The sequence below is a fragment of the Streptopelia decaocto genome (assembly GCF_964273445.1).
Source record: "Streptopelia decaocto genome assembly, chromosome: 2".
NCBI lineage: Eukaryota > Metazoa > Chordata > Aves > Columbiformes > Columbidae > Streptopelia > Streptopelia decaocto.
The window spans coordinates 118,661,566-118,689,554 of NC_138655.1; the positions used below are offsets into that span (position 1 = coordinate 118,661,566).

The 27,989-nt window shown below is 40.9% G+C and overlaps 2 protein-coding genes across 5 annotated transcripts in view; one reads left to right on the forward strand and one right to left on the reverse strand.

Annotated features, from left to right (window-relative positions):
• The window catches only part of CAPN7 (calpain 7), a 34,173-nt gene extending 15,402 nt beyond the window's left edge, over positions 1 to 18,771 (forward strand). For 2 of the 4 annotated variants that reach the window (XM_082045031.1, XM_082045033.1), the window contains 12 exons: positions 1,540 to 1,686; positions 3,396 to 3,502; positions 5,025 to 5,145; positions 5,385 to 5,529; positions 6,170 to 6,269; positions 7,844 to 7,979; positions 8,426 to 8,501; positions 10,850 to 10,995; positions 11,560 to 11,622; positions 13,127 to 13,257; positions 14,472 to 14,564; positions 14,646 to 18,771. In XM_082045031.1, coding sequence (XP_081901157.1) covers positions 1,540 to 1,686; positions 3,396 to 3,502; positions 5,025 to 5,145; positions 5,385 to 5,529; positions 6,170 to 6,269; positions 7,844 to 7,979; positions 8,426 to 8,501; positions 10,850 to 10,995; positions 11,560 to 11,622; positions 13,127 to 13,257; positions 14,472 to 14,564; positions 14,646 to 14,790 — 1,410 coding nt within the window. In that variant the 3' untranslated portion in view covers positions 14,791 to 18,771. The remainder of the gene's footprint in view (positions 1 to 1,539; positions 1,687 to 3,395; positions 3,503 to 5,024; positions 5,146 to 5,384; positions 5,530 to 6,169; positions 6,270 to 7,843; positions 7,980 to 8,425; positions 8,502 to 10,849; positions 10,996 to 11,559; positions 11,623 to 13,126; positions 13,258 to 14,471; positions 14,565 to 14,645) is intronic. The other 2 variants (XR_014183279.1, XM_082045032.1) reach the window with 2 other exon arrangements.
• Positions 18,772 to 19,898: 1,127 nt separating this feature from the next.
• Positions 19,899 to 27,989, reverse strand: part of SH3BP5 (SH3 domain binding protein 5) — a 53,054-nt gene continuing 44,963 nt past the window's right edge. The window contains exons 6-9 of the mRNA XM_082045034.1: positions 27,516 to 27,558; positions 25,679 to 25,898; positions 22,120 to 22,380; positions 19,899 to 21,367 (exon numbers count right to left, since the gene is read on the reverse strand). Of these exons, the coding sequence (XP_081901160.1) occupies positions 21,186 to 21,367; positions 22,120 to 22,380; positions 25,679 to 25,898; positions 27,516 to 27,558 (706 nt within the window). The 3' untranslated portion in view covers positions 19,899 to 21,185. The remainder of the gene's footprint in view (positions 21,368 to 22,119; positions 22,381 to 25,678; positions 25,899 to 27,515; positions 27,559 to 27,989) is intronic.

The following is a 27,989-nucleotide window of genomic DNA, read 5'->3' on the forward strand; positions in this document are numbered from 1 at the left end:
ATATATTTTAAAGGCCTGATGTGCTTCACAGTGAAGCTATGCTTGCATAGCAAAAACTTGGGATATGTCTTGTTGGAAAGTCTTTTTTAATTGTTAAACCTGTTGAGATTCATTTTGGTTGGGAAGTGTGTAATGGACTGTAGTTATTTCTTCTACACAGATTCATGAAAATAGCCTTACATTAAATTCATTAAAAATCCTTACATTGCCTAAAATAATTATGAAAACCATACAAGAACAAAATTATGCATCCTGTATTTATGAATAGGATGTGTCAAGTAATCCACTTTACCACTCTGTCTTACGAAGAAAGTTGCAGAACTAAAATGTAGAGAAGAGGGGGGCATTCGGGAAGAGTGTAGGCATTGAATGACCATAGAGTAATAACTCAAATGACCACAGATGTTTAGTAAGTAGAGGAGATGCCTGAAGATATATGATAGAACTTTGTAAACTCGCAAACAACTGCATTTTCTTTGCATTGCCGTAAAGAAAGACATAAAATAATCTATTCCTTCATATAATACTTAACTGTAGCACTGATTATTGCAGATTGTAGTGACTGATGAATGTTTATAGAGTTCAAAAGTTGAGTGGTCATATTAACAGGGCAGAGGAGTAAGGGGAAAGTCTTCAAAGGCTATTAATTGCTAAAATGCAACCTCTGGGTCAGGAAGTCCTTGAATTGCAATTTCCAGTATCCTTTGTGTGCTTGCCTTGCTCTTTTCAACACATCTCCTAATGGCTCCCTTTTCTTAGGATGAATGGCCATTTGCTCTTCTATGAAAAGGGTTATTCATTCCACAACAGATAAGATTTGACCAGAAAAAGTGCTGCGTAGGTGGCCTGTATCCGTAACAGGCTAATGCCAATGTGAAACTGAAGCATCTGTTCTGGGAAACTGTTTCATATGGCTGCAAATACTGCAGTAACAATCTGTAATAATACCAAACATATTCTACCTAATTTAAATAAGAAAGGTTAATACTTTCACAACCGCCACTTTGTGTTGTTTATCCTTTCCAGAGAGAAGAAATTTAATCTGGAACTAGAGACTATGAAAGTAATTTGACATAGTTTGAAGAAAACAGTTTGTTTCCTTATACATAAATAGCTGTTTATTTTTCTGCTGGCTACCAAGCATAGTCCATGCTGTTTCTTAATTAGGTGAGGAAAATTGTTAGGCTTTTCTTTACTTTTTATGCTAGTAATTGTACTGAACTTTTCTGGAGCTACCTTTTCCAATAGATACTAGACACTTTACAAGAGTGTACTGCCATCATCCCCATTTTACATAGGGAAAAGTGAGGCGGGTGATTACCAGTCACCCAGTGGACCAGTGAAAGTAGGAGTTGGCAATAGAATTTTTTGTTCACTTGGGCAAACCACTGCAGGACTGGTAGAGATGTCCACGTGTGAGAATTATGGTCAGGTCTGGCTGTGTCTGAGAAGCTGTATAATAAGAGGTTTTATCTTTTAAATACTTTCCAAATACTTCATTAGCTTTCTGATGGTCTTTCATTTGTTTCTTTTATACAGGTCATCATAGATGACCAGTTACCTGTTGATCATAGTGGGGAACTTCTCTGCTCTTATTCTAACAATAAGAATGAATTATGGGTATCGCTAATAGAAAAGGCTTACATGAAGGTCATGGGAGGATATGATTTTCCTGGATCAAATTCTGTAAGTACTAGATTATTTCTAAGAGGCAAAAGTTCCACTTAGATAATCTTGGGTCAAATAATTTTCCTTCTAGTGAAATCAAAGTGAATTACTTGGAGAGACAAGTATTTGGTTTGCAGTTTTATTATTTTTTTTCTATTTCTTTCTTTCTCAAATATGCTTAGCTGTACATGATGAGATTTATTCCATCAAAATGGAATGAGCAAGACATCTTGATGGGCAGAGTTACTGATAGTTCTCTGACTGCAGGATTGCCACCTATGGTTGGGAAGTATATAGGTTTTATATAGAGCCTAGATGAAAGTGTTCGGTAAAGTCATAAACTTTTTTGCCCTCATCAATACTGCTGATTTTGGTTTCTAACTGTTGTTCAATAAATAGGGCAGTTCTCCCTCCTTAGGTAGAGGAGTCAGTTTGGAAAGGAACAGGCTAGACATTTAGTACATGTGTATTGATGGAGCAAGTACTTTGATCTGTGGAAGTTTATCAGATTGTTCCACTCATTTGCATCAGTATGTACTGGTTTCCTACACTGTGGTTACTAAAGGAACAGTCATTGCACAGCAGCTAGGCTAACATGCAAATTATTCTTTAAAAGAGGGAGGGTTTACTGAAATGATTAGCCCACACAATCTTCATTTGTTACTTAGGAAGCATTTCTGATTTTGATTTAAAATTCTTCAAAATTTTAACAGTATTTTTTTTTTAATTTCATGATGCTGTTTGCATTCTGTTTCATGTCTTGATAATCGCTTGTTTGGAGGGTAACCTAGTTAATCATCACCTTTTGAAAAATCATTATGGAGACAAACGTGGCTTTGTATAAGGGGTAAATGTAGCATACACTTTGACATATGTTATGTCAGTGTTGGGCTGCTTTGTTTTAGAGGACAGAAGCTGGTAAGAACAGCTGTGTGTTATTCCCATGGTCATCCTCTAACTTGCTCTCTGGAAAACGAGCTTGATTTGTGGCATTTAATCTCCACCTTTCTTGCCCCCTCTGCTTTCAAGTGTGTTGTAGCTTCCTGCCTATAATCAGGGTTACTTACTGGCAGCGTTATACTTGTAATTCCTCAAGTTCCCACCCACCAGTGCTGGTTACTGACACTTCAAGCATTTATAGTCTCTGTTTTTGCTTTGAGGAGTACAAAGCAAAAGAAAAAGGAATAAGCAATATTTCAAGGAGATGAAATAGGGAGAATAAAGCCTCTTTTTATGGAAATACATGTCAGTGTCAGCTTCCTCAAAAAGAATAAAAAACCCAAACCCTGAGCCTTAGAAGTGAAACTTAAATTATTTAAAATGCATATATAATAGCAAAGTTCCAAACAGTGCTTCTGAGGCTGCAACAAAAGTCTGTGAATCAACAAAATAGAATCATAGAATTGAACACAGTTGATTGCTCTCTTAGACCTCCACTCCATTGCTCTGAAATTCCACTTTGTTTCACCAGTTCACTTTCCAGCCTTTTTTAATTTTTTGAGGGAGAGAGAGGCTGTTTGGAAACATTATCCTAAAATAATCAAATAAGTTTTTATGTGTTTGGGTTTTTTAATATGGTCTTAATCTTGAGCCTTTTATGTGTAGAGATATATTGTAACTTGTGTATACTTGATTTCTTCGGAGGCACTTTTATAATTTGTGTGTAGACATTGTATGCTTATAGATGGATTATCTATTCTAATTTCTTTGGAATGCTTGTATTTCAGAATATTGATCTCCATGCACTGACTGGTTGGATACCTGAAAGAATTGCTATGCACTCTGACAATCAAGCTTTCAATAAGGATAGTACTTTCAGAATGCTTTATCAGAGGTAGAAGTTTGTTTTTTCCTAAGAAATTAAAATGCTTGCTGCGTTACCACTGTAAAAGCAGTACAGTCACCACAGATCCTTCAATCGCATTTTGGTCCTATTACAAATTGTGCTTTATAAAACCTCCACGTGCTTTCTGGAAGAAGAAAGATTGAGGTATTGGTGGCTTTGATAGAACAGAAGAGTAAAATATTGTGGGATTTTGTTTTAAGTGATTTTTGGTTTTCACATTTGAGAAAAAAAAGTAGCCCATTTCTTGGTGAAGAAAATAAAATATAGAGTCAGATAAGAGCAGTGTGGAACCAATATACAAATTAAAAGTGTTTAAAAAGTAGAAGGAAATGTGTTTTTTGTTCCCACGTAGTGCCTAAGACTTTGGAATTGATCTGCTGTCCTTAAGGGCAGATATAATACAGTATTTCTAGTTGTATCACAAGATCTTGCTTGTTATGCCCCATTAGTAAATCTCCTGGAGGAACAGCAGAAGTCTGTCAAAACTGCAATGCTAATCTGCAGACCTACCATAACAGTTCTGGTGAAAGATATAACTGTAATTTATAAATGTCAGCTAGTAACTACTTTGATTTCTTTCAAAATTGTTTTTTGCAACCAGTTTCTTGTGCATTTCAATGCAGTAGAAGGGGGATATTGTGTTGACTGCAAGATCTACATCCATGATAAAAGACTCACTCTTTCTACAGTGCTTTCTCTGTAGACTGGGAGCTCTCGGTTGTCAACAACTTCTCAGATATTCTGGCATTGCAATTTGAAAGTGTGACTGCAATTAGGGTGGGATGTAGCGAGTATAGCATCACTTTTGTTCACCTGTGCTGGACTGAAAATATATCAGTCCCCAGTCCAGTGATCCCTTAAACTATCTAGGGACGCTGGGTATGTACTTGGATTTTAGCATGGGCTGGGAAACATAGTAGTGTGTCTTCACAATGATAATTGTTGCAAAAGTGAGAATTGTGATTCAGAACAATTGCAGAACTCAGTTGTTGTGAATTGACAGTTCAGCTCCTGTAAGGCCTATGCTGGGGGACACAAGCCTTTAGCGTAAACACCTGCAAAAGTATAGAAGCATGACCTTCTCATTCTTTGGGTTTGGGGAAGCTCCTTCAGAATCCTGGGGGTGTGACAGTTATTAATTTGCTATACGCAGTGATTGGCTAAGTATTGATGAAACCACGGTTGTGTTCAGCTAAAGATCTGTGAAGAGTTTCTTTAATAAGCGACACAGATGGAACTGCAGGTTGATAAATCCTCATTTTTGTTTTATAATGAAAATAATAACTTTTCATTTAAAGCCTATAATTAAATGCTGCAAGAAAATAGTTCCACTGTCTCAGCTTTTTCAGAAGTGATTTCTGCTTACAAAAAAAAAAGTATTCCAGTTTTTATAAAGCCGGGTCACACTAATGGACAGTGTAAAAACATACAATTATCACAGTGTCTGATAAATGCTAGTTTGCAACTTGCAAAATTTTTGTTAAGCTGATTTTCACCTCTTTTTGGACAGATTTCACAAGGGAGATGTCCTTATCACAACAGCAACCGGGGTGATGTCTGAAGAGGAAGGAGAAAAATGGGGCTTAGTTCCAACTCATGCATATGCAGTCTTGGATATAAGAGAATATAAGGTATCAAGTGAAACTGAAGATGCTTTCAGATACGTGTTTTGAAACCTGTCTGCGATGGGAAGCTACTTTTTTTTTTTTAATCTAATGGCTTATATCGTTTATTTTGTCTTGAGTTCCATTGGGAAATTCCAGAAAGCTTAATGATGCTGTAATTTCTTGAGCTATTGGTCCATATGCCGTGTTAATATAAATGTAACGGTTATCTTGACAAGATGAATCCAGTGTTTGTATTTCTTTAGGGACTTCGATTTCTTCAGTTGAAAAATCCCTGGAGCCACTTACGTTGGAAAGGACGATACAGTGAAAATGACACAAGAAATTGGACCCCAGATTTACAAAAATACTTGAACTTTGATCCCAGAACAGCTCAGAAAATAGACAATGGTAATAAAGTTTTTAAAAGTCACTGTCTCTTTAGATAATACAGATCATTGTGGTATATCCTTGCAGGAAGGTGGAAAGAAATGCTTAAGCACAAGGAGAGGGAAAGTAAAACAAATACTAGAAAGTAAATAGCCCAAAACTTTAGGAAGTATTTGTGTATTTAAATATGTCATTTCAGGTTTTTCTGGGTTTTAAGTAATCTGGACTGTTAGTATCTCAAATTCATTGACAAGAAATTACCTCTTTGTTTAAGTGCTGCCATCTCAGTATCTGGCATGGGGGAGTTCAGCGCGAAGGTAACGTTTTGACATTTTTTACCAGAAACCTAGGAAAGGGAAAAGCAGGTCAATTAATTAATGATGTCTCTTTCAGTACAACAGATTCCTTCATGCGTTCTGCTTAGTGCTTAGGAATGAAAAGCATCTTGACAGCTTCAGAAAGCCCCTGATGATAAGCACAGACTAACTTGGTTTTTGGGTTAAGTTTATATTTAGAACTTTGGGCAATGAAGACATTACTACTAAGTTTTACAGAAACGTTGGTTTATATTAACTATACCATTTGTCTGGAAATAGACTTTGGAAAAACAAGTAAAATCAAGGTGTCTGGTAAGGAAACAATAACAGCACTTCCTTTTTAGGCATTTTCTGGATTGCCTGGGAGGACCTGTGCCAGTACTACGACGTTATTTATTTGAGTTGGAACCCGAGTCTCTTTAAAGAATCTACGTGTATTCACAGGTTGGTCCAAGGGAGAAAACTTTTATGTCGATATCTGACTAAATGTTCTGATGCGGTGTTTCCTTCCTTCCTTCTATTCTCCGTAGTTACAGCTGAAGAGGTTGGACTCCAACCATGCTCTCCTGAGCCTGACTTTACACTTTTAAATTCCCTAGCCCAGGCTTTGTTTTTGACGACTCTGTAACATCGTTGAAACTCCGGTGACTTCTGTGGTGTTGCTGTGGACCTAAGGTTGTGTAACCAGATTCTGACCTTAGTTCCACATCTCTCTGTCAGAGGAGAAATCAGATTTTTGTGCAGCCCATCTCTAAGCAGTGACCAGACAGCGTTTGAGTGACATAGCTTTTCTTTGGAATTCATTTTCCTGAGCAGCTGCAAGTCACTTGTGCAGCGCATGTTGTCTTCATAGGGTGTGTTCACTGATGTCAGAGTAGTTTAACTAATTCAGTTTTTCATGAGTCATAGTTCTCATAAGTAATCTTCATTGACTGCTGATTTTTTTTCTGAACATGATACCTTTGCCCTGCTTAGTATCTGTCTCATTTAGTCTTTTTGTCACATGGTTTGAGGATAAGTGTGTCTCACATTTTCTGAAAGCAAGAGTTTCTCTATTTTTCCACTCCACTCTGGTACACCGTTGCCACTGCTTCCACACTGTTGTCCATATGTTAGCTTTGCACAAGCTCCTTCATCCATGGTACAACTGCTGAGTTTATCTGTCAAGGCTCCTTTAAGCTTTGTGTCCAAATTAAATCTAAAATACACTGTGGAGATGTAGCAATGTGAGGTAATGTGTATGCTAACCTCAAAGCTCATCTATTAGTCTGTCTTTCCATTTGTCATTAGTGATAGTCATGCCTCTGTGTAGGGAAATGCCTGGCACGGCAGCAACTGCCATAGAAAATGGAGTAATGATGGTGATAATGTGAAGCTTGGTTGATAACTCAGCCTTCAACACATGCTGTTCTGTTTTACAAGTGTAAGAGGGTCAGTGGGACTTATGAGTAACTTTATCCACTCCTGTTCCCAGTGTGCCGCACTTTGCATTTAGTTATCAGCACTTTTGGGGGGTTTTTTTTATACCTTATTTTCTTTGCCTAGGCAGTTCATGAGGCAGCAGGCAGATCAAATTTTAAGCTAAAAATTACATCAATAAAAAACTGGAGAAAAAAAATCTGGCAAGCTTTCAAAACTAACCATAGCTTATGTCTGGATTTCTGCAGTTAAAAAAGCATAGGTGTTTTTCAGTTAATATTGGTCTCTGCAACCATGACTATAATTGGGTAGCCAGGCTATTCGAATGGTTCAGCTTTTTCTGTGCTTTGTGTGGTTGTTTGTGTGTAGCATTTCTTATTATCACACTTGCATTGTAGCAAAGTAATTTGTAAAACCAAGTTGTAAAATAATACTTCTGATATGATTGTAATGTGTAACCCCTGTCACAGATTCCAGTAGAAAATGAGCCTTCAGCAACTTTATTACTGATTGCTCTGTCATATGTGGGATTTGGAGCTAGTTTTCAAAGAACAAATCAGTGTCTTACTCATCTAATAAAGCGTCTGTATTACTTGTAGCACTTGGGATGCAAAGCAAGGTCCGGTGAAGGATGCTTACAGCCTGGCCAATAACCCTCAGTACAAGCTGGAGGTCCAGTGTCCTCAAGGTGGTGCTGCCGTCTGGGTTCTGCTCAGCAGACACATCACCGACAAGGTGCCGGCTTCTTCTTACGCTTTCTATGAGTTCTATAATATCTTCTGTAAATCTTTTTATATAGCTTTCTATGTTATTGGTACATTATTGCTTATATTTTCATGTTCAAGGATGTAGACCTATGTATAAAGTTTAAATACAGCAGGTACCCATAATTGTATATGAGATTGTTGAAATAGACGCAGAGTAAAAATTGAGTGAGGTGCTGATATTCTCCACCATAAAGGTAATGAAGCAACTCTGAACTGTTATAAGTGAAATTAGTGGCAGTTTGTTTACTTCAGGTATTTTTTTAAAGAATTGTATCTAGCATCATAGTAAATACAAATATCAGATCATACTGTGTGGTGATCAAAGGGGATGATGGAATATGTACTTGATTCCACTTAAGCATTAGTTATGTTCCACAAGAATGTACAGCTCTACTTTGTTTGTGTTTTATATAGGATGACTTTGCACACAATCGGGAATTCATTACAATGGTTGTATACAAGACTGATGGCAAAAAAGTTTACTATCCAGGTTAGTGTACCTTAATTGTCAAGAAGATGATGTTAGAAATAAATAGCGAATTGCAAAGGATTTTCTGGAAAGGCACTGTTTGCTTTAAACTTAGATGCTGCACTCTAAGAGGTCAATCTTCTGAAATAGTATAGTCATTTAGCCCTGTTTGGCCACCTTCAACAGTCTACACTGAAGGAATAAATCAAGCTGTACATGTTGAAAGCGTGCTAAGAGGTCTACACCATCCTGCTGACGCTTATTTTGGCACAGCATTTTCTTTCTTGTTCTGTTATCTTGCAGTGGCAGTAGTTAATGCTTAGAGTGAGTGGATGTTGTCCTTCTGTTTATCTGATAGCATAATTATTTCCCACATTTGTGAAATTACTTAAAGGTTTACGGCTTCCACTAAATGAAAATAATCAAGGTTAATTGTTCTGTGAACTTGTCTTAGTGAAGTACCTAAGCTCTTGAGATACAGCTGAACACTTCAACATATTTCAAAGTATCAAGTATGGAATGTTTAAGAAAAATATTTAGCTGTTCAAATTTTATCAAAGTATTACTCTTGATCATTATAGGTCAGATTCTACTCACCTGGAGAAGAAGGGGCTTGGCTTTTGGAGCTTTGTTGTAGCTGGGGAAAAAAAAACATGTATGTTTTATTTCAAGACAGATAGCAGATCTAAAACACAGGTTGAGACACGGGAAGTAAAGGTAACGCCCAGGTTGGATGGATAGGGTAGATTAGGACTTTAAGGTAGAGCTAATAATATAATCTCTTTATTTATTCTTTATGTCAAGTTAGAAATCTCTATAAATTATTCCTTTGAAGAATTCAGTTACGTGCATCCTAAGACACGTAAGATGTGGCCTGTTGCTTTTACAGATAGGGAATCTCTTTAGAACCAGGGTTGCATTCAGGTACCTGCTCCTGCAATACGTAATAGCAACAGAGAGTAGCTTTTAAAGCTGCTTTCAGCAAGGAGTGAGATTTGTGGGGATTTTTCTATTGGAATGGCTGGTAAGGGATGCATTGTTCACGTCAGGTCTTGTTCAGTGAACTCTGCCAGCCAGTTCCCCTAGAATCCAGGCTGTTTTTCTGTGGAGAGCACCTGTTGAGACCTGACCAGATCATCATCTGTTTTCTGCAAGAGCTGATCTTGTTAAAGCATCTGATTCTCCTTACATGCTCCAAAACATGTTTCCAGTGTTTCTAGTACTTGCAGCAGTGCTTGTTTTACCTGTGTGTGTCTTACCAAAAACATTTTTAAGTAGGCAAACCAAACATATTTGAATAGAGGCGGGAATTGTTTTGTTTGCTTGAAAAAGACATTCTTCCAGCAACACCACTTGCAAGAGCTGGATGATTCACGTTTTGTCTCACTACCCAAACTCTTTTATAAACTTTAATCTCACAAGCTCAAACTCATTTAAAACTTTTTTTTTTTCTGTGGAAATAGATTTGTCAAGCTGCAGTATTATTTTTAGCATCTGTTAAAATAAGATCAGTACAAAGCAGGTTAATCCTTTGGCAGTGAGGCCAGGATTTGCTGTTCCTAAGCTTCTCATTGGTTTATATTAATCCTTTCCCCTCTCCCGTGTTGCTTTGTGGAAGAAAATAAAAGGACCTGATCCTGGGCTTACTGAACTAATTGGCTAGACTTGTTCCTGCTTCACTGAAATTAAAAGAAGTCTGGAAAGAACCAATTAGAGGCCAAACAACAAATTAAATTGTCTAATTTTAAAAGCAAATATTTGGAATGTTTATAATAAGTACTACAAGTGCATTGGTATTGGGATACAACTATATTTGTGTAATGATCACAAGGATTTGGGGAGAGAGAGGGAAAGTGTATGCCAGTTAGTCAAAGCAATGAACATGTTTTAAAGTCTTGGTTACCCAGCAGCTGAAGATTTTGGCAGCTCGCATTCTGGAGCTGTCCAGCCAATGGAAAAAGAACAGACCCCTCAAAGATTAAGAGTGCTCAAGCACCCCTTATGTTTTTTTTAAAAAATTTCAACATAATCACAGTAGGTCTCCTTTGAATAGTGACATTGGTGGGAGATGGATACACAGTACTTACAAGTTATGGGATTTAAGCTGTACTTGCAAGTGCAGAATTTGTCTTGTTATGTGTGATGTACTTCCCTTGAAAATAACAGTTGCTCCTAAGATGATCTTTCCTTTTAATGAGCAGATCTCGAGGCTTTATTCTTTTGAGAGCACTCAAGTCTGCTTACAGTCTAACCATAGTACCAACAGTCTGACTTTCCTGGCAAAATTCACTGACATAAAATGGCTAAGAAGTTAAATGAGCTGGGTGACTTTCTGATCCAGGGAAAATGTTCATGTTTTTCTTTTCCAGCTGATCCTCCTCCGTATATTGATGGTATTCGGATCAACAGTCCTCATTATCTGACCAAGATAAAACTGACCTCTCCAGGGCCCCATACATTTACCTTAGTGGTGTCCCAGTATGAGAAACAAAACACTATCCATTACACCATCAGGGTATGTAATGCTGATTTCATAACAAATGTAAACAATTAAAGTGTCCTTTATTTGCAAGTTCGATGAACCTTTTTGAGTTTGATGAACAAGTGTACTTCTGGATTGATATTGTTATTTTGGAGACGGAGACTATGAATGATGGAGCAGAACCACTGGATGAAGAGCTTGATAATGTTCTCCATTGTAGGTAGGACAATATACTGTGTGTGGTTTTAGTAATGAAAGCACCTGAAAAATACTTGTATTTCCTAGAATAAAAAATTAATATCTGTGTATAGGCAGAGATCAATGCTAGATGGGTTTTTTTTTGGTCACTGAAAAAAGTAAATGTAGATAGTTTTCATTTTACTTTTTTAGATAAAAAATAAGTAGAACTAAGTCTAGTTAGTCTCAGCACTATTCTGGATTTTGAGTTTCGGATGAGGTTGTCTGATGAGTAATACAGGCGTGTAGTTAACAAGTATCTAAAGATGATGTGTAGGCAATTCTGCTTTTTTGAATGTCGTGATTTCATATGAAAAGTGCAAAATGAATATGTGACCAGCTTCATCTTTTACAACACAGGTGTATTCGTTGTGCAAGTTCACCTTTTCCAAGATTCCTACACCTTACACCCTTTCCAAACGGGTAAAGAAATATTTTATTTTATGGGTCAGTGGATAATAATTCTGGTTTGGCTTTTCCATATTTGAGATGTGCAAGATTTTGAAATATGTTTTTATTCTACTGCTCCAAAAATGCCAGCTTATGCTGTCTTCTAAGTAATTAAACTTAACTAAAGCCTAATCACAGAATGGTTGGGGTTGGAAGGGACCTCTGGAGATCATCTAGTCCAACCCACCTGCTAACGCAGGTTCACCCAGAGCAGATCACACAGGAATGGAGGAATGCTTTAAGAGGTCACAAACTCATTGAAGGTGAGCGGCCTGTTTGAGGCAGAACAACTGTTTGTTTCCAAAGAAAATGAAGTGGAAAACCTGTTAATTATTTGATTATATTTGCCTAGTATTCCAATAAAAGGCACATTCTAGCTGTCCAAGGCCAGCTCTGTCTTTATGATTAAACACAAAAAATTAGTTGCCTCTGCTTGGTGCTCACTTGGTGCTTGCTCAGCAGTCATCATGTTTAAAAACAAGCAGGTACCGAATTCACAGTTTACCAGTAAAAGCAAGTTCTGTTAGATGTCTTATATTAAAGTTGAGTGGTGACCTCTGGAGCTCACCGAGACCTCAGGAAATTCCTGGAACTAAGTGCAGCGGAGGTGGAAAAGTCTCAGAAAGCTAACAGCACACAGCAGCATCATGTTCCCAGGTAGTAATATGGCTGGGGGAGAAATCCCCCTGGCTTCCAAACTTGCCATTTTAGGGGTTTTTGAACACCAAGTAAAGAAATTAATTAAATCACATGAAAAAAAGAGCTTGCTCCTCACTCATTTGACAGAAAGGGGAGGGAAGTCACAGGAGAAATGGATCTCAGCTGTAAATTTGTGTGAATGCGTGGCATGTCTTACAAGTCTAACCTTTCAGTGGAATGACTAGCAGGAGGAACTTGCAAACAGATGGCCTGTTTCTCAAAGTCTGAGCAGCATTTTTCCTCTTGTATGTCTTTGTCCTTGTGGAATCTGTCCTTATGGATATCTTGTCCCTGTAATGCTGGTTCTTGGAGTGAATGGTGGTGAATGGATGGTGCTGGAGAAAGCAATTTTGAAAGGAAAGGCTAAAATACAAGTAGAGTTGTACTTCCTATACTGCTCATTTCTCATTCAACACAACAGAGGAGTGTCGGAGCCAGAAAAAAAATAACCTGCATAGCCCAGTAGTTGTGGGATAGACGGGGATTTTATAGATGCAGTTTATCATAGTCAGAAACAGGCACTCAGTAGTTATTTAATATAAGCTGATAAATACACTTTTATAAATGATCTAAGGCTTTGATTGAGGTGGGTGGAGGACTGCAGTGAAACTTTCTGAATACTTAACACAGTCTTTCATTGGCACTTTAAAAATTAGGACAGATTACTAAAGTTAGTGACCTCTAAAATCAGGGAAGCCTCTAGTCTCGTTTGTGTGTATGAATAAGCAATACGAATCCTCTGGATAAAAGTATTTTCTGTACTTCTGACTTCTTCCAGGTTAATGGACAGTGGAAAGGTCTCAGTGCTGGCGGATGTGGAAATTTCAGAGACACGTACAAAAATAACCCCATTTATCAATTCCAGCTGGACAAGAACGGGCCATTACTAATTGAACTACGGGGGCCAAGGTTTGTAGAGAATAAGCGGGCACCAACACAGCAAGAATATTACATGCTAAAGATAAAGCTTGGTCAGCTTCTTCCGTGGGGAGGGTGGGAAGCCCCCTGAAAATCCAGAAGACAAGGTATGGGAGGTGGCTCGGATTGAGCACTATTTATCTTCCTTAACTTCACTATCAACAGTGATTTAAACCTGCACGTTTGCTACTGATGAAATCCTTGACCCACAAGGATATCAGGAGCCTTCTTTCTCTTTAGTTTCAGGGTCTGAGCAGAGCTAGGCCTTGCACAGAAGGGAAGAAGGTGCAAAGGACTTCTTTCTTCCTCTTAAAACTAATTACAATCATAATTCCTTTTGTTGTTGAGCAAATATGTAGGATACTAAACCCTTACAGGCTCTCAAATAATGGTCTATGCAGTAGCTTCAGGTCTGAAAGTGCATTTACTCTGCCACTGGCAGGCCAGGAGAAGCCTTGGATGTCAGTGCCCTATGGAGCAGACCCACACAGGTCAAATTCCTTCGGCAAAATTCACGATTTATCTCAAAATACCAGTATACAGCGCTTCTAAATAGCAACATCTGACATGCAGTCAAGTGTGTGTCTTTTGCAAAGCTGTATAGAGGGCCCCACAAAATGGCAGCACTTCTTTATCCATCCTCCTCACTTGGACGGAGCTCCTCTCATGAAATGAAGATGAGTGCAAAGGTGTGGTGGCTCTACTGTTCCACTAATTGAGCAGGTTTTTTGTGTGCATTTTTTTTCTGTGCTTGCAGATCATATTTGGGTAGTTTGACTGACAGGGGCAGTGGTGCCTGTCATGTCTGTTAACAGGTAGCAGGCAAACTATCCCACGTTATAGCGCAACGTGAGAAATTCTGTTGAGATCACCAACATTGATTCCTCTGACAGCCATCAGATCACAGCCTAGGATCTGTGCCATGTGGCACAGGAATTTGTCACCGCAAGTTTTAACTACTTGAAATGTGCTTGACTGCAGAGGCAGACTTCTAGCAGGCATTTTCCTTATAGCCTAATTGTGAACCTGAAATGTGTTCCCTCTTCCTCCTAATTCTAGGTTAATGTCATGGTAAGTTTGACTTAACGTTCTGTCCCAAATGCAACAAAACTTCTAGATGTCTTCCAGTTATATCGTATAGCATCTTTGTGGTAAACTTGATGACCCAAATAACTAAAAATAACAGTCTGTCACGGCTCTTGCAGGCAATACAGTGTCGGTTTTGAACTCGTCACAGTCTCGACAGTAGGAGATCCTGGTTCCTGTGGCTTTCAGAAAAAGAGCAGTGGCGACTACAGGTAATAATCACTTAATAAAGTCTTGAAGGTTTGAAACACACTTCAGATCTTAGTTCTCACAGTTAGTTTCTTTTATCATAGGTGTGGATTTTGCTACTTGGAAGTGGACAACATATTTGCTGGAGTTTACAACATTATCCCCACCACATTCCTGCCTCAACAAGAGGGTCCCTTTTTCTTAGATTTTAACAGTACTACTCCTCTTAAGGTATCACAGCTGCAGTGAGGAGGCACATCTGTGCATTAGCATTTCAGGAGGTGGTTTTGATCTGTCCTACCATCTGAGAACAGGTGAATAACTTACTATACATATGCATAGAAGAAAATTAAATTCTGAGCTATATCCAAAAGCCTGGAATTGTGGATTGGCCAGTTAATTGGGACAGTCAGTCAGCTGTGGGTTTTGCTGCTGTGGTATTGGAGTGAGCGCTGTTCAACGGGCTTGGGAATGGGCTCAAATGCTTATATATGCTTATATGCAAATGAACTGGCAGAACTCTGTTGCAATTTTTCCACACGTCAAATCAAAGTCTAGTGAGTTACGAGAAAAACTAACATGGAAATTCTCCCAAAATACAGGGTAAATGGGTTTAAGATTTTATTCTTAAAAGTAAACATATAAGAAAAAAATATTATTGCGTATTCTGCTTATTCAGTCTCAGGACCAAATAGCTTTTAATACATATTTGTGCTGCTGTCTTGAATGTTTTCAGCATTGAAATAGTTCTCACATCTAAATGTCAATTTACTACTACTGAGCATGTAGTATTCCAGACTATCATGCTCAGCTTATCATGAATATGTATATAGGAGTAAAGGAAAAGGAAGATTCCTGCTGTAGTTATTTCTAAAAGAAACACAATGGCTTCACTCATGTTACATGTACTTTGAGAGCTGTTATTTCCTACCTGTATTGCTTTAATACATAATATTACAGCACAAGGTACTCTATGGCTTTCTTCCTAGTAGGTGCAAGACCTAGCTCAATCCAGATCAGGAGTAAAAGCAGGACATGAGGCAGCAGCAGCGTGCAGACAGTGCAGCACCCCCTTTGCTTAGCAGGTGTGAAAGGTTTTCATCTCAAGGCGTGCTGTAAGATTCTCTGTACCTGCTGAGGTAGGGAACTGCCACCATCAGAGTCCCAGCAAAGACATAAAAATGTCAAGGACAAAACATTAAGTATTCAGCATGTAGGGAAAGGGTCATTTAAAGCTCTCTCCCCAATAAACCAGAGCTCTCTCCCCAATAAACCATCTTTTAAAAGGTACTTTTTTTCTTTCAAGTGGAAACCAGTGAATGAATTGAGCACGTGGCCAGTGCCATCAATAGGAGTAGGGACAAAGTTCTTATGAAAATAGTGGAAGTGAGATTAGTTCAGAGTAAGATTTTTCAGATGCCTACTATCTGTGCTCTTCCTCCAGAAGATCTATATACATCGTATCTGAAGAGGATCAAAGATAACCAAGTTATTTTTTTTAACTTAAATAGGAACTGCCTCACTGATCCTAAAATACATTCTTTTTTGTCTTCTTACAAATGGCAGACTCCAAATTCCACTATGTTTGATAGTTGGGGGAGAGGAGAGTTTTTAAAACAGCCATAGGAAGTCCTTTGCCATTCAGGCTGGTTTGGCATTTTTCCAAGCAAAAGAGGGTAGATTTAAATCTTATTTTAGACCACAGGTGCCATTTGGTCATCAGGAAGCTGAGCGCATGTGCTAGAGGGACACCAGAAATATCCGTGGGCTAAAATGACTCCCACAAAAGTCTGCTATTAGCCCTCTCCACAAAGTACAAGATCCTTTTGTTTCATTTCCCTCATCAGACAGCAGCTTGACAAATGTCTGGCTTTAAAAGGGCACTGAAAACACAGGCCTTTGAAAACACCGGCCTTTCTGACTGCAGCTCTCTCCAAGACCATCTGGCCTAGGAAATTTGTGACAAGTTTGTCACAGCATGACTTGCCTTCTTTTGCAGGGAAGTTTCTGATGATTATGGCAACAAATCAACAGAGGGAACAGCTGAGCAAAAAACAGATTATTTGGCAGTATCCTTGACTTTTAGAGCATGTGCTAAGGACCGCTTCATCCCTACAAAATTAAAATTTTCCCAACAAATCTGTGTTACGGTTTTAGATCAGGCTGTACCAGAGTGGCAATGGAGCTCTGTATGTATCTATCTCATCACGTATTAAGTTGTTAGAGGTAGTTAGGATGCCTCAACCGAGTATATTTTTGACAGTACAAAAGGCAGAGGCCAGACCTGTCAGCTTTTGGTTCTACGTTCTTGCACATCTGCTGTTTGAGATCCAGCTGATAGACTTGCCACAAGCTGGATGAAACAAGCACAAGGCTCAGCTTCCATACTGGGCTAAACTAAAAGCAAGGAATGTTCTCCCTTAATGCTCATAAAGGATCCTGTCCCCACCAGGACACACATTTCTTACACATCCAGCACAGGCAGTGGATTGGGCTCATCCCCATAAATACACAGGCTTTAAGCGTAGTATCAGTGGCCTTTATAACACAAGTTCTAGTCAAATATTGCACCTACATAGGCTCCTAGAATACCATCGCTGTGCATTTCCCTTCAGATATAGGGCAGAACATTTAAGAGGAAATATATTAAATATTCTTAAATTCTAGTCTACAGATTCTGGTTGTGCCAAACTAACTTTACAAAATTTTCTTGGCCTTTTTCCTTAGGAAAAAAGTTCATGTAAGCACTTTTAGTGTTTGCTTGGATAATTTATGTCAAAGACATACTACTGTATTTTTTCCACAAATAAATCAGAAAAATAATATTGAAAAATGAACTGATCTTTAGATTTTTAACACAGCTTCAGGCCAATATCTGGGTTAAGCTTTGTTTTTCTTAAGGTCTAAGTGAACCAGCTTTGTTTAGCAGGAGCATTGGACTAGATGATCTCCACAGTTCCTGTCTAACCGCAACCATTTGGTGATTTTTTTTTCTATATACCATTTAGCATTTTTTGATCCATAAGACAGAGTAGTGGATGCTGATATAAGCATAGAAATGTTACGCAGTAACAAGGCCTGTGTGTGCAGAAATTGAAATAGCTGCACAACAGCTCAGCATGTAACAAAGGTACATTGGTCATGTTACTTTACTGCCAAGTTAGGATATTCATCCACCTCTCAAACTTTAAGTCTGCTCTGCCTGTAAACACACAATTCAAGCTTTTAAATGTCAAAATGCAAAGTGTCGTAAGATTACTAACAAGCATCCTGCCCTAATAAGTTGGTTGTCACACACTGTGCAGTTCTGAACTGCTGCCCGAGCCAGAGCACGAGGGGGATAAGTGATGAAATGAAAGCTGGTTGCTGTGAGGGGCTTTAAGAGGATTTACACTTGCTTTGATTCACTAAGGGAAGACTATTACAAAGAAAGGATTTTTAATGCTCTGTCAGTGGTGCAGAAGGATAACTGTATATAGCCTCTTCAGAAGTTTTGACATTCTCCTTATTTATGCACTGCAAAGCCTTTCCTGGGTATTTTTTGTTTTAAATCCTACCGTAAAGCTCCATGCAGAATCCCATAATGCTGCTGTTTATAGCTCGGGGTGTGACAACCCCACCAGCCACACACATCCACGCTTTGCTTTGTTAGCAAGGCGCAGGTTAGTCCTTGGTTCATCTGATCCACCAGTTCCTGAAGACTCAGCAAGAGGTGGTACCTGGAAGAGCAGCATCCACAGCTTCTGCCCCTCAAGCCTGAGATTCAGTCTGAGTTCCCTGATGCAAGTTTCATGTCACTGTTTTGTACAATAATCACACACTTCACTGTGCAATCTATGCGGTATTTGAACAGCCGTCTACCTGGAATTAAGTTTGTCTATGTACAGTAGAGGTTATCATTAGTCAAAAAAGGACATTTCTTTGATTAAACCAAAGAGCAGTAGAATGCCCAAGTTAACCTTTGCTTTTATACATTCTCACTTCAGGGCAGCTGAAGTGATCACATATAATACTTTGATACACCAGAGGCTTATTTTTATACCCATGAAGGCAGCTACCATCATGTTACACTTCAGAACGCAGCAAGAGCTCCAACAGAAAAGTAACTGCAGAAAGCTTGTTCATTTGCTGTTACTCTACAGTGATGTACGTTCATTTAAGTTTGTCATATTTGTAATTATGGCTTTTATGAAGTTTAAAATAAAATGAGTTTTCCATTTATTTATTAGACCTACAGTTCTGCCTATTTGCTTCCGTGTTTGAAGGGTGATTTACCTGCCAAGTCCAGGGGTCACCAAAGGAAAGCGGCTGCAGCAAGGTCTTTAAACAAATGTTGCAGAAGCGTGGTGGAAAATGAGGGTACGGTGGGTTCCACACCTTTCCGTACTTCCTGATCAATGGTTTTACCCTCATGAAAGCTGAACCCACTCAGGAGACATGCAAGGCAGCGCTTACAACTATTTTATATTCTGAACATAAAATTAATTAGTTGCCCAAGCGCAGCAAGTTTGGGTTCCATTTGGAACTGGCAAGATGAGAGGAAATTTGACAGCAATAAGAGGTAAAAGAAGGGGGGAAGGTGGAAACCACAACAAAACAACAACACTCAAACACCCCAGAAAAGTGTAATGGGGGTTGACTGGTGAGTCTGCAAAAATAAGATATTAAACCGCAAATACCTCTGCTAATTTTTCTAACTGCATGCAGCACAGACAATAGCTTAACTATGAAAGCTGACGGAAAAACATCTAATACAATGTGACACTTCTGTACTCCTTTTCATTTTGTATTTAATACTGTCAGCTCCCTGCTTTTACCAGCCTGTCGGTCATAGCAGAAGATGAAACCACCAACTTCTTTCCTAAACATTTTTTGGGCTGGGAAATGCTCCCAATGGAAAAGTTCAGCCTTCAGCTCTTTGGATGATGCAAATGTATATATATTTAAAGCTGTAACAGCTTAACAGCTATAGCATCTTGAATCTAATTTTTATGAAAACAGGTTTTCTACCTCCAATTCTGCAGGGCTGTATAGCAAATTAGGGTAGCATGAAGTACAGATGTGTTGTGTAACACAATACCTTCCTCTCCTCTGCGTACTAAGGGACTTTGGAAAACGTGACTAAATTTCTGGTCTCATGCAATTCAGAGTAAGAAGTGACTCATGGATGCAGGGATTCAAGAAGCTGGAAGGAGGTGACAGTTGTCCACATATTACAAAGGATTCTCGTACCACAGAAAGCGACACCGGCTGCAGACTTCGACTGGAAGTGAGTTTTTAAAGACTGAAGTTGCTGCAGGAGAAGATTGGGTTCTTTAGCACCTGAGATACAACTTAACTTGCACAGACTCAAAATGTGGAAAACAAAAATGTTTACTGTAGTGTGAAGAATTTTACATTAACTTTGAGAATAGATACACAAGCTGTGGCAGGGACGAAATACAACAGGACTGCGAAAACATAGAATAGAAAATACTTTGGGCAATACTAAAATTCCCATCAAATTAACAGTATAAACTGACATCTTAGATAAAATGGTGCTTTCAGAAACGCTTAGCCACCAAAACTGAAGAGTCCTAGGATTTTTACTACCACTTATTAGCATAATTACCAGACACTACTACTGCCTAACAGCTGCTGGCAAAACATGCCCATGCCCTTTCTAGTTTTAGGGAACACTTTCTCTAGGGCAATACTTAAATCCCAAGTCCCTTGAACAGTTATAAAACCCCACACAGTACAACCTACAGAGAAGCTTAAGAACACATCGTCAATCTACACTGGCAATTCCTTTTCTTCATGCATATTTCAAGGACGAATCCCTTATCGTAACTGTCCTGAACACATCTATGACTCCCATTTTCAAGCCAAAAACAAACCCCCAAACCAAACACTTAAAGTGCTGAAAAATAATACTTCACTTCTTGGGGAAGGGGCCAATCAACTCTTTTTGGTCACTGGAATCACCCTCAGAGCCCAAGCCAGACTCAGGAAGGTGGCTACAAAGGGCCGACCACCGCTGAGCGTTACCATCCCCTTTCCATCTGTCTGTCTGTCTGTCTGTCTGTCTCTTCACACCAGGTTTTATAGGCATGCCTCATCTTCATCCTTTCTGTGAGCACCAAGGGAAGAGTGAAGGCTTTTCAACCCCACACATGCAACAGCTTTCCTGTATACAAAATACTTCTACAGTTTCAGCATAATACAGACAAATACAGATGTTTAAAGAATATGCCACTGATACTCCAGAGATCCACTGTATCTAAAGAGCATTTCATTCTACAAAACTGAAGCCAAACCGCTCTCTGCAAATGGCTGGCTCGAATTTCAGACCCCCTAATGGCATGAATTTACACGGGAACATTACTAGTTATTGCTTCAGCCAGGCTGCTACAAAACAATTTACAAAGTCTGTGAAATACGAGCACAGCTTAAACATTTCATAACTTGTCCGGCCTACAAAGGATTTACTGCATAAAAACTCCAGCCCTCCACATCAATTAGACTTCTTAGTGCAGCTTTAAATTCTTCGAGTAAACGCTTAAGATTTGGCATATATTATTGGCACAATGTTCTTCAAACACTTAGAAGTTCATGTATAAATATTTATACTCCCATTAATCAGGACGGGGCGCAAGAAGGACTCAGCCAATCTGGGCAGCTTTTCTGCCTGCGCATATTCCCTCTTTGATTTTCATGCACTGAAGGGAGAGCTGCTTCATTCGGTTTTCCAAAGCCAGCCCCTCAGCGGAGCCGCTCCTGGTGCCGCTCCTGTTCTTGTTCACTCTGTCGCTTGTCTTGTTCTCAGCCCCTTCTGCCCTGTCCCCTGCAAAGAAAGGATTAAACTACATGTTAAACCCGGATTACATTCTGCAACTTAAGCTTCAAGTGAGTGATTCTGCAGCTTCCTTTGTCAAAGCATACAAAAAAAAAAAAGGTTATAGATAGATAGATAGATATATATATATATAAATATATATATATATATATATATATAAGTAAGAGCAGGAGCAAGATGCTTTAATGAAACCAAAGTTGGCTTTGCAAGCCGCACTGGTCTTGTGCACTGCATCAGCAAATTTCACTGGAAAGAGCCTTAGGTTGGAGTACACAAGACCAGTGAAAATCCTCTGGTCTGCATTTGTCAGCAAGGGCTGGCAGAGCCTGCAAGAGGTTCCTTTTGGCACCTTATTTGATTTTTTATTTTTCCTCGGAAAGCAGGATTTTCAGCAAGCAGGACAGTAATTAAAAAACAAAACAAACAACAAACCTCAGATTTTCCTTAAAATAAATGTATGATCACAATCCCACTGATAAACTATTTCATGAGGAATCTTGAACCCCTTCACTGAGACAGGACTGGGGAACCTCCCCAGCCAGCAGAAGAACAATTAAACATTTTAGATGTCACCATTAACCGTGGGATGCAGGGCCTTCAAGAACTGCCTTCGCCAAGGAATGGGCAAGCGGGTGAGAGCTCAGGGAGCTGGCGATTGGCCTAAGGGAGCTGAGAGGCTTCTCCTGCTCCCTTCATAAAGCTGAAAACCACAAGCCCAGGGTGTATCCAGCTGTGCATACCTCTTTCAGCTTCGCACTCGGGGGAGGATGCCCCGCTGCATTCGCTTCGGGGGCCGAGGACAGGGAAGATCATCCCGAACTCCGATAGGGACATAGGGCTGGGCAGATCCAGGCTTCCAGGTCGTGTGGCAGGAGGAAACTGAGCAGGCACCTCGCAGGGGCTGGTGGGACCAGAGCTGAAGCTGGACACTGACTGAGTTTCCGAATCTTCTTCGGATATGAAGCTACTGCCGTTGTCATCCTCAAACGCTTCTGAAGCCACTGCAACGTTCAAAGAATATTCCCGTTAGCAAACCTACACCCCTCTTGCACCTTCCCAGGCAACAGAGTTTCTCATGTTTGTATCTCCTGTATCCACATGCACCTTCAACCCAGGGAGCTCTTGCTCTGCTGTGTTTGCAAAGCCTAAACCCGGTGTTTCATACATGGATCACAAAGGCCCGATTCTGCTTTGAGGAACAGCACACAGCCATGCCCTGTGACACCAGCTCCACACAAGCTACTGCGCCTCATGCCAAGATGCTCTTGGGTTATGTTCCTGTTGGCCCCTGCCCAGCTGGTCTTGTTCACTTGTGATCTTCAGTATGTAACTCAGGCCAGGGCTTAGTCTGTGTCCACTTCAGTCAGCAGCATCTTGATCCCAGCACAAATTCACGGTCATTTTAGGCACTAATTAGAAAGACACAGCTCCAGGGGCAGATTGCTTCCACCTCACCTTCCCATTTCACAGTTAAAGTCCAGCATTAACAACCAAGATCTCTTATTGGATGAGAATCACCAAGCAACATCAAATTTTAAAGCCCCATGTACATACACCATTTTCCCTGCTTGTGTTTACTCAGATCTGAATTCTGATTAAAACAAACCAACTCCAAGTTGTCTGGCTATATTAAGCTGCAGGCTCTTTGCTAGCAACAGAAGGAGCACTCCATTAAAGAAAGTTAAATTCTGTGCAACATAGGGGTGTAGATTTTGCTAAAATTCAACCTTTTTCAGCCTTGGCTGACTGTGGGATGGGGACCTATGAACCAAAGACTTCTGCACACAAGTAGTCCCGCTGGGATCAGAAGCTTTCTTATGTGCATCAGCCTCTACACAACAAAACTGTGTGCTGGAATCACACTGGTCTGAAGAAGTCCCACGAACAGCAAGACATTCACAGCAACCTAAGGTTATCTTCAATTACACCTCCTTGTGATTCCTGCCATTGTTAGAGGCTCTGAACCGCCTTGAAAGCGCAGCAGGAGCAAAGCAGCCGAGTTAACAAAATGGCTCAAAGGAGAAGTTTCAAAGTCGTTCTTCTGTTATACCGGCAGCCTGGGGCTCCCGTGCAACACTCAGACATGAAAGGTGCCAAGAGAGGCAGCTGCCACCACGGTTATCGCAGAGATTTTCTGCCTCTTTCTGCTGTATTTGCAGATTGCACAACTGTACCTACACATTGAAGAATTGACCTGAAAGGCTTCAAACATGAAATGGATAACACCACTATCCAACTTACTGAGCCCCCTCCAGGGCACTTTGTGCTCAGAGACTGTTTGTCGTGGTTTGGGTTTTGGTGTTTTGTTTTTAATGATGTCAAATCCAAGACTCCCAGAGTGGCCTTTCTTCTCTCTTGCTGAGCAATACAGGTAACTTTGCAGGGCGTGAAAACAAAACAAACAAAAAAGGCTGAGCAAAAAAAGACGTTTCCAATTACAGGAGTCCTCTATTTGGCAAGAAGCTCTGACACCGGCCAGTCTACAAAAAGCACAACTTAAAGCGTAGCCTACTTATCACCATCTAAACTTACCACAACACACAGGAGCATCTGCTAGGGCCAAAAAACTCTTGTTGCTGATGAGATGTTTTATTCAACCCCAGCAAACACAAATCAAGATATAAAAGGGCCTTGGTGGAAACTCCCCCTATGTTACAACACATGAGCACTTAACCTGTCAGGCTATTGTGGTTATTATGTCTGGCAGGCTGCTAGTCCTGCCCTGTCGCAACCCAGTTCTGCACCAGCACTAGACACAACTGGAGTCCTTCCACTGCTGTCGGACTGTGCAACTCAAAGAGAAGGATGAGGCTGTGCTGCTGGTCCTTGTCTGGAGCCCCTGCAGCCCCAGGAGGACCAGCAACCAGCTGCTCTGAATTAACTTTCCCAGCTCTTTCTGCCTCTACACATCAGGCCCCTGAACTCCTTCAGCACAAGAACTCTCAGCTCAGTTGTACCTAAGGCTCTTGGGTGGCTTCTGCACAAAGAAGGGGGACCTGTTGGTGTCCAAAGAGATAATCTCTGCCTAACTCAGAAAGGCTCAACCTTGGGACTTCAGGTGGCAGAAAACAGGCAGCCATGACAAAACCCCATTGCATTGGCTGGCCCAGACACCGCGCTTGCTTGACATGGCAACTTGGGTCGCAGCGGCACAGTGTGGAGTGACAGAGCTCCAGCACGTCACATGAAAACTGCTGCCGCTGCAGGGCACAGAGCCCAGCCCAGGGCTGCCCCCAGCTCCCACGGCACAGACGGGCTGTGCCACAGATCCACGAGGCCTCGGCACCGGTACACACCAGCATCTACGAGGGAACTGCATGTCTGGCCTTCGGGCACCGGGATTGTGCAAATACAAAGTCCTGCAATCCTGACTTAGACTCTTCCCTGCAGAAATGAAGCTGAAATACAAATTAAACTGGGATCTGTGGGACTGGCAGAAGAAAAAAAACAAAACCAAACAAACTTTCTGCATCAAGAACGGAAGAAAGTGTCCAGGAGGGAGGAAAAAATAGGCCACATGCAATGTCCATCTACCCGCTTTTACACAGAGCCAGGACAAAAGAAAACTCAACAACAGACTGTTCCAAGGTCCTCATGTGCCACCAGAAAGCAGAGGTTACCTAGGCTTGGAGCTTGTTCAGTGGTTGTGGCTGTCACCCAAGAGAGACGTCTCTCATGCAAAGCCTCTCAATATACTGCACTAGCACATTACTGCTTCTTCGCTCCCCTTGCTCGCAGCACACATGCTCTGCTGAAATCACAAATTGGCAAAAGATCCTGTAGTGCAAAAAGATCCTTCTGTGCGAGCATCACACCTTTCTGTACTACTGTAGCTGCAGCTTCAGTCCCTTGCCACAGCCCCAGCGCTGCGAGACAAGAGCTTGTTCCAAAAGGTCTGTTTCACCAAACAGCGCTGCCGCCTCAGCCACCTGGCTGAATGACCTGCAATGGCCTGCGAGCACCCCAGGCAAGTCACTGACAGCAGCGTCACTGGCTTAAAAATTAGAAGCATGCTTTGAAGTGCCTTAATTTTGTTCCTTTCATATAGCACTGTACAAAATAACCAACAGTGATGTTAAGGGAACACTTCATGCATTTCAACTCATATCTTTTCCCCTTGAAAACTGGCTATTAAAGAATACAATCAACTCCTGTAATAACGAGAAGTGTAGCAAGTTATCCACAGTCCCACAACAGCCAGCACATTTCCAACTGCAGAACACACAGAGCCACCTTCACCTCAGCATTTCTTACGATGCCCGTGGGATATTCCCAGGCACAGGAGTGCTTTGTACTCACTGGAGATAGTGTCTGACTCCGGTTTACTTGCTGACAGGTCTTCCACAGAGGTATTGCTCCCTTCAGCACCCACGCCACATCCGCGGGGCCCCATGGCAGCGGACCGTCTCCTCTCGTGAATCTCATCTGAGATCATCTCCAGGTTTTTCAAGGCAGTCTTATACTCCCCCTTGGCCAGGGCCAGTTTTGCTTGCAGGTCGTCCACTGTTTTCTTCAGGTGCTAACAAGGAAGAAAGGTATGAGATGTGTTTTCATTAAAAACAATGCACAGCGTGCAGTTCTGCATTATGTGTCCACAAGACCTGGCCCTGCACAGGCAAGCCAGCATAAATAGAATAGAATAGAATCGTTTTGGTTGGAAGAGACCCTCAGGATCGAGACCAACCATAACCTAACCTAAGTCTAGCACTAAACCATGTCCCTAAGAACCTCATCTGAATGCCTTTTAAACACCTCCAAGGATGGTGACTCCACCACTTCCCTGGGCAGCCTGTTTCAGTGCTTTACAGCCCTTTCCATGAAGAATTTTTTCCTAATATCCAATCTAAACCTCCCCTGGCACAACTTGAGGCCATTTCTTCTTGTCCTCTCACTTGCTACTTGGGAGAAGAGACCAACACTCTCCATGCTACAGCCTCCTTTCCGGTAGTTGCAGACAGCAATATGGTCTCCCCTCAGCCTCCTTTTCTCCAGGCTAAACATCCCCAGCTCCCTCAGAAGTTCCTCATCAGACTTGTGCTCCAGACCCCTCCAGCAGTTTCATCGCCCTCCTCTGCACTCTCTCTAGTACCTCAATGCCCTTCTTATGATGGGGGGCCCAAAACTGAACACAGTATTCAAGGTGGGGCCTCAACAGTGAACCAGGGTTGGTATCCAGGTGGTGGGATGGTTTTTAATTCAAGAGCACTCCAGCAAAACAATGGCACTTGTGAAGGAGACAGCAGCAACTTAAACAACAGGAACCAGGGCTAGGACGGCCTCTGGAGTGTGGAAATGGCTCCTGACGCAGCACAGAGCACAGGTCTTCCCGTTAACATGCAGAATTTCTCGTTAACACAAATGCAGCTCTCAACAGTACATCACATATTTTACACAATTACCCTGCTTTGGCGGGCTTCTTGAATTTGAATTTTTAGTGCAGCTTTGCTTTCCCACCACTGTCAACTCCAACTCGAAGGGCTGTAGTAGCAGGGATTATCATCCCATGCACAACTGCCATGCTCACCCCAGGGCCGCTCTGCCCTGTGTCCAAGCGCTGGCTGGACATCATGCCACCACACACAGTGCAGTACAGAGGGGACAAAAACAGCCCTGTCAGCCTGTCCTGCCAAACCCAAAAATCCCACTTCTGCCAAACCCCAAATCAGAAATTCACATCTGTGTGATGTTTGAGTACTACAAGCAGGTTACTTGTTCTGCTAATTGACCCAGCCAGGGAAGAGAAGAGAGCACCCCAATCACAGCTTAAAAAATCTGAGGCATAAAACAGAAAAAAAACAAAACAAAACAAAACACAAAAAACCCCCCACAAAAACAAAAAACCACCACCAAACATAACCCAGACCCCAGAGACTTCAAACTACAAGACGACAGTCAAACTCAATTTGTTTGGTTCTGGCAGTAAGCAGCAGGGTTCGAATACTCTTATTTCACACAAGGAAACAAAGCCTCTCTTAAGTCTTTTATCTTTAAAATGTGCTTAGCAAATTGCTCAAGAGGTTTTGAACTGAATTGGTTTTGTACAGAATAGCACCACAGTTGTCAGAGCACTTCAGATGTAATTTCAGTATTTACCGTAAGCAGTAAAGCTTGAGATGGATCTGAATTGCATACGTACCTCTAGTTGGACATAGTACTTTGCCTTGAGTTCAAAATAAGGTCTGTGGAAAAACAAAGAACAATTGTTTACAACCACTGCGACTGAATGCAGAATACTCGAGTGGGAGTTACTCTCTTTATAGCATTAAAATAGCTATTTTGTGTTTCACTGTAATCCCCAGAGACTACTATCTAGATGACAGAACACCTACATGTGCTCTCAGTGTCTCTCTTTCCCCTCTCTAATATTTCTATCTCCCATGGGTCTTTTGACCTAAATACAAATTGCAAAATTCCTGGTTTTGGAGTTGACAGCGTGATTTCTTCAGGCCTAGATTCTGCAAGGTATTTAAATGCCACATCCAGCTTCAGGCACAGGCATCCTCTCTGCACCCATCTAATTTTTTAGCCCACAGCACGCGTGAATTCCCCACAGAAGGCAAACCTTAGACTCGGATGTGGGGGTGGAGGGGCAGTTCTCAGGTTGTTCAGT